This window comes from Arabidopsis lyrata (assembly GCF_000004255.2).
Source record: "Arabidopsis lyrata subsp. lyrata unplaced genomic scaffold ARALYscaffold_8, whole genome shotgun sequence".
NCBI classification, from domain to species: domain Eukaryota; kingdom Viridiplantae; phylum Streptophyta; class Magnoliopsida; order Brassicales; family Brassicaceae; genus Arabidopsis; species Arabidopsis lyrata.
In genome coordinates this window covers 18,818,266-18,823,499 of record NW_003302548.1, presented here as the reverse complement: position 1 = coordinate 18,823,499, position 5,234 = coordinate 18,818,266, and the positions used below count along the sequence as shown (strand labels likewise).

The window sequence follows — 5,234 nt, the reverse complement described above, 5'->3', positions numbered from 1 at the left end:
AGTAATATTGGTTATGTCTTTTGATAGAATGTGATGTAATTTCTTTTATAAGTACATTATATTAGAATTTTGGTAATGCCAAAATATATGGTACATGATTTAGAATCATACATACTTAACAAATAAAAGTTACTAAATCATTTTTGTCTACATAAATTTAACAGATAAAATTTACTACGGTACATCTTTTCTATTATAAATAGTGGTACCCTATTTACTCAAGTTCTACCAAAACAAATCCTTCTTTCGTTCTAATCAAAATGAAACTCTCTCATGTGTCAGCCATTGTGATCATCATGTTAGTTGTATTTGCCCTCCTTCAAAAGCTAGTGAACTTTGTTATATGTGTATATATATTATAAGAAAAAAATTCAAAGTTCTAATGTGAGACATGCATATATTTGCAGAACCACATATAACTTTGAATTTGAGACATGCATATAATGGTTCAGTCTTGCGGGTAGGCAAAAGCTTGAAATTTGTCCCGTTAAGGAGAAAATTGCGGGTTCGGGGCCTAGACAAAGACATCGGGGCCTAGACAAAGACATGATTGATGGAGCTCGAACCTGGAACTTCCGCATTGACGGGGTAATACTTTGACCAATTAAACTATTCATATTCTTAAAAATTGCTTAAGAAATGCTCAAATGTTGCAAATAAAATATACTTAATCATGTCCAAAACATGCTTCAACTTAAATTTATATAGTTAAAATTTGAAAACTGAAAACTTGACAAGTGTATGAGCTAATCGAATTTTACTAAGTGAATTTATGTGTTAGTTCAAATTTTAACAATAATATAGACGCTTGTGGAATTATCAACAATTAACTTTCAATGTATTTTGTGAGGTGAAAAAGGCGGGAAGGGTTAGTGGAGTATATTTTTAGTGGGTTAATCAGATTAACTTAATCTTATTAGCTAATAATGTTATTTAAATTAATTACTAAGATTTCAAAAAGACAATCAAATCCTTGGGCGAATAGGTTGACGTGGAATGTGAATAAAGGATAGTTTTCAGTCTTTCAGAACTTTTAAATAAATTTGTAACGGACGAAGTGGTTAATGGTAATTTATTTGCCGCCAAAAAAAAACATGGTAATAGTATTATGCAATGAATTACTTAATTAATTAATTATTAAGTTGACTACGAACAGTTATCTCTCCAAAAATTTATATTCTCTCTCTCATTTAGTCAGAAAGATGAAGTTTTCTCCTCGGCTTGTGTCTGCAATTTTCATTTCCTTCATGCTCCTCTCTCCAACAACAGGTAGAAGAACGACTCCCATGTTTTTTTTTTCGTTTTTAAATCTTTAATATGCTCATTATTTCTCAACTTGGTATGATCTCGCTACAAGTTCCACTCTTCCGAAGAGATTTTAAATCAAAACCACGCGCAACGTGCAAGTACAAAATCTAGTGAACATCAGTTATTGTATCTAGGGTTGCCGAAAGTGCAACCTCTATTTGATTCTCCTACCTCACTATTTCACTCTCAGATATTTCTTCAAGCATATGGAGTATGGATACCCTATAATATTTCAATATATGATCCAACTCAACATTTACGATATTTAATTGTCTTTCTTCATATAATTTAAAGTTAATTATAGTATTCTTTCATATTAAAGTTAATTAGTATGATCTCCTATGTATTCCAATATAATCTCTTGTAATCTCCTTTTAATAAACAAATCATTCAAATTCATATCTTATATACTTTCTCTCTTTTAACTATGCGATCTATTTCTCCTCAAAAGATATGGATCTTTGTGTACTGATCATCTAATCAGTGCGACATGTACAAAAAAAATTATTATAATAAATAAATATATTCCTTAATTTTTTTTTTCTTACAATTGGTATATTCAGTTTTTTGGTCAATGTGGTTCCCATAAAGTTAGCAATGTTCGGGAAATTAGTGTTATTAATATTATTCGACATTTCTGAAGCACATGATTTGGTCATGATTAAGTATATTTTATTTGCAACATTTGATCATTTTTAAGCAATTTTTAAACATATGATTAGTTTAGTTGGTTAGAGCATTTTCCCGTTAAGGCGGAAATTACGGGTTTGGGGCTTAGACAAAGACATGATTGATGGATCTCGAACCCGCAACTTCCGCATTGACGAGAGGCAATACTTTGACCAATTAAACTATTCATATACTTAAAATTTGCTTAAGAAATGCTCAATTGTTGCAAATAAAATATACTTAATCATATCCAAAACATGCTTCAACTTAAATTTATATAGTTAAAATTTGTAAACTAAAAACTTGACAAGTGTATGAGCTAATCGAATTTTACTAAGTGAATTTATGTGTTAGTTCAAATTTTAACAATAATATAAACACTTGTGAATTATCAACAATTAATTAATATAAACACAAGTGTATGAGCTAAATTCATAGGACTTTCTCCCACACATCAGAATGCATTCATATCCAAAAAAAATATGGCCATATTTAGTTTGGATACGGGTCCATTTGTAAACATATCTGACTCAATAACTATAATTAGAGAAGCGGGAGTAAAACATCTGGTGCGGACGGTGTTGGAATCTTACCATGGACCCGCATCCACGCGTCTCTCCATCGATCGGTACAAGATCTCCATTGTCGCCGTCTTCCTCTTCATGAGAAAGCTTCTTCTCGGCCAAATTCTCCGGGTAGCATCATCCCTAGCTTTGCAATTTTTCTTTGATTTTTATTGTTTCAATTCGCTGAGCTAGTTTTCTGCTAGCTCTATCAAAATTTTAACCTAGAATTTAAATCTAACAGGATTCTTGATTGTTATAATGAGAATGCTTGAATTGAATTTTGTGTGTTTAGGATATATGAATGAGTTTTAAATTCAAATAGATGCAGAGCTCTCTGAAACTGTGAAATAAGATTGAAACACTATTCTTGAACAACAACAACAATATTGATTTTTATTATATGATGATTGATAATTATGGTGAAGTGATAATGCTTTATCAGTCATTAACCACTATAAGTATAAACAACAATGGGGCTTCTCACGTTATGTTTTCCATCAGACCATATTAGATTTGCAGATGAAGGCAGATTTGTGTTGAGATTGCTGCCTGAAACAGTCACTATGAAAGACTGCTTCTCCTTCACGGACTTCATAGATAGAACACTTGGGGAGACCTTGACTTTGAGTTTAGATCCGTGATTTATGACAATCTTTGATTTGTATGTTGAGTTTGGGGTACCGAGGTTGGTCACGGTTCTGTTGAATGTCACAGTGAAGGAGCTATTAGATTCCGAAAGTTTAGCCGACATTGAAGGATAGTTGAGGTTTCTTGGTAAGCTCTTTCCAGTGCAAGTGATGGCTTCACCGGCGATGAGCTGAAGGGTTTTTGAAGAGTAGTTCAAACCGCAAAGAAAGGCGATGTGGTCTGCTTTGTCTAATTCATAGACGAGTCCGGGATTAAGAGCGGCTATTGGGTCAACATGTCCTGCTCCATAAGAAAACTCGGTTGATGCAACCCCGGTTCCGGTAGCATTCATCCGCCAAGCTGCAAAGATTAATTAATAAACTGTTTATGAACAGAGTTGCCAACAAAGTTATTTGCAAGACAAGATAGTAAAAGCTGGATATGAGTTTTGCAAGACAAGAAAGTTAAAGATGTATATGACTTGTTTACCAGTTGTCATGATGGCAGATTGGATCATGGAAGGAGACCATTCAGAATGAAAAGTCTTGATGTACGCAGCCACGCCTGCAACGTGTGGACAAGCCATCGAAGTTCCGGACAGAACAGAGTACTTCACATGTCTTTTATCAAACCATACCTCAGATGGTGAATTCAAAGGTGAATACGCAGCCAGAATCTCCACTCCTGGTGCTGTTACATCTGGCTGCAATACACACCACCAACCATTGTCTCTCAGGCCAGGAAATAAAATAAATAATCAAGAGCACAAAAATGTTTTACCTTTAGAATATCAACCGCAATAGTATTTGGACCGCGAGAAGAGAAGGAAGCAACTTTAGGAGCTTTCTGATTAAAGATTGCTTTACTTTTTAGAACAGTTCCTTGCGGGGACCTGAGAATACAAACACAGAGATATCAAAATTAGGGGCCTATTTTGTAACTAAAAAATCGGGGGTCCTAGGCGAATATTTCATTTGGCTATGTCCAGGACCGGCCCTGTCTGCTGCTTCTGGTTTCTTCTCTTCCTAAAACCAAAACAAAAAAATAGAGTCTAATTAGAACAAAATCATTATTATTACTTCATCTGTTTCATAAAAAATGTCATCTTTGGACTTTTCACACAAATTAAGAAAACAATTAATTTTTCATATTTTCTATACAAAAACACAATTACCTATACACCTAACCACATTTCAACCAATAGAAAAATAAACTGCACTTTAAAATTAATAAATTTTGTATTGAAAGTCGAAAACGACACTTGTTTTGTAACAAAAAAATTTCTCTACAACGACACTTGTTTTGAAACAGAGGAAGTATTATTATTCATGGAGATTTGAAAAGATGATATGAGAGTTTGGGATTTTCTTGAACCTCTCCCATATTTTTCTGTTTTAAGTTTTGAGTGTTTCTATGTTCACAAAAAAAATTGTAATGCCCAAAGAGAAACTTATAAATCTCTCTCACGCCCTCTCTCTCTAAAGAACCACTTGGGGTGTTGGTACGAAGGTGGAACTGTGGACCTCAAGATCTAAAAAGAAATGTAAAATATTTTGTTTTATTCCCTTTTAAACATGACTTATACGTGAATCTAATACTATTTTATTGATTTATTATTTTAGTAGTTAATTAATACTTCGTTTAATTGTTTCTCAGTCAAAATAGACCTAATACTCACGCAATTTGTGTTTCTTTATATAGTTAAAACTGTCAAAGCACCATTTTAATTCTCTAGATTGACAGTTAATGGATTGTCCGATCATATATCTTTCATTTATCTTAAACTTTCAATAATGATGATTTTTGTGTTTGACTATGGTTGTATACTTGTATACTTAATATTTTAAACATATTCAAATCGAACGTTACCATTTTGAAACCGAATTAATCAAAGAAATTCCATTTACACAAATTCAAAATTTTATCTTGTGTAAAATATAATAACTTTAAGGATTTTTTTTCAAAAAGTTTTACAGTATTTGCAAGTTTTGGATATATTTTCAAATTTTCAAGTTTTGGATATATTTTTAAAAATAACTCCATCTTAATTATTACTACTTTTTG

At 32.5% G+C, this 5,234-nt stretch overlaps 1 protein-coding gene across 1 annotated transcript; it reads right to left on the bottom strand.

Moving 5' to 3' along the window:
• Window positions 1-2,515: 2,515 nt before the first annotated feature.
• Window positions 2,516-3,832, bottom strand: LOC9302370 (subtilisin-like protease SBT4.9). Its single transcript, XM_021015864.1, has 2 exons — window positions 3,660-3,832; window positions 2,516-3,530 (listed from the first exon to the last, which is right to left on the bottom strand). The coding sequence occupies exons 1-2, from the start codon at window positions 3,754-3,756 to the stop codon at window positions 2,989-2,991; spliced, it is 639 nt and encodes a 212-aa protein (XP_020871523.1). The 5' UTR covers window positions 3,757-3,832; the 3' UTR covers window positions 2,516-2,988.
• Window positions 3,833-5,234: the final 1,402 nt, after the last annotated feature.

Excerpts from the sequence above, each read along its gene's own strand:
- LOC9302370 (XM_021015864.1), bottom strand. The coding sequence starts at position 3,756 with ATGGCTTGTCCACACGTTGCAGGCGTGGCTGCGTACATCAAGACTTTT. Across the intron at positions 3,531-3,659 it reads ATCTGCCATCATGACAACTG|CTTGGCGGATGAATGCTACC; the intron begins GTAAACAAGTCA and ends TAATCTTTGCAG.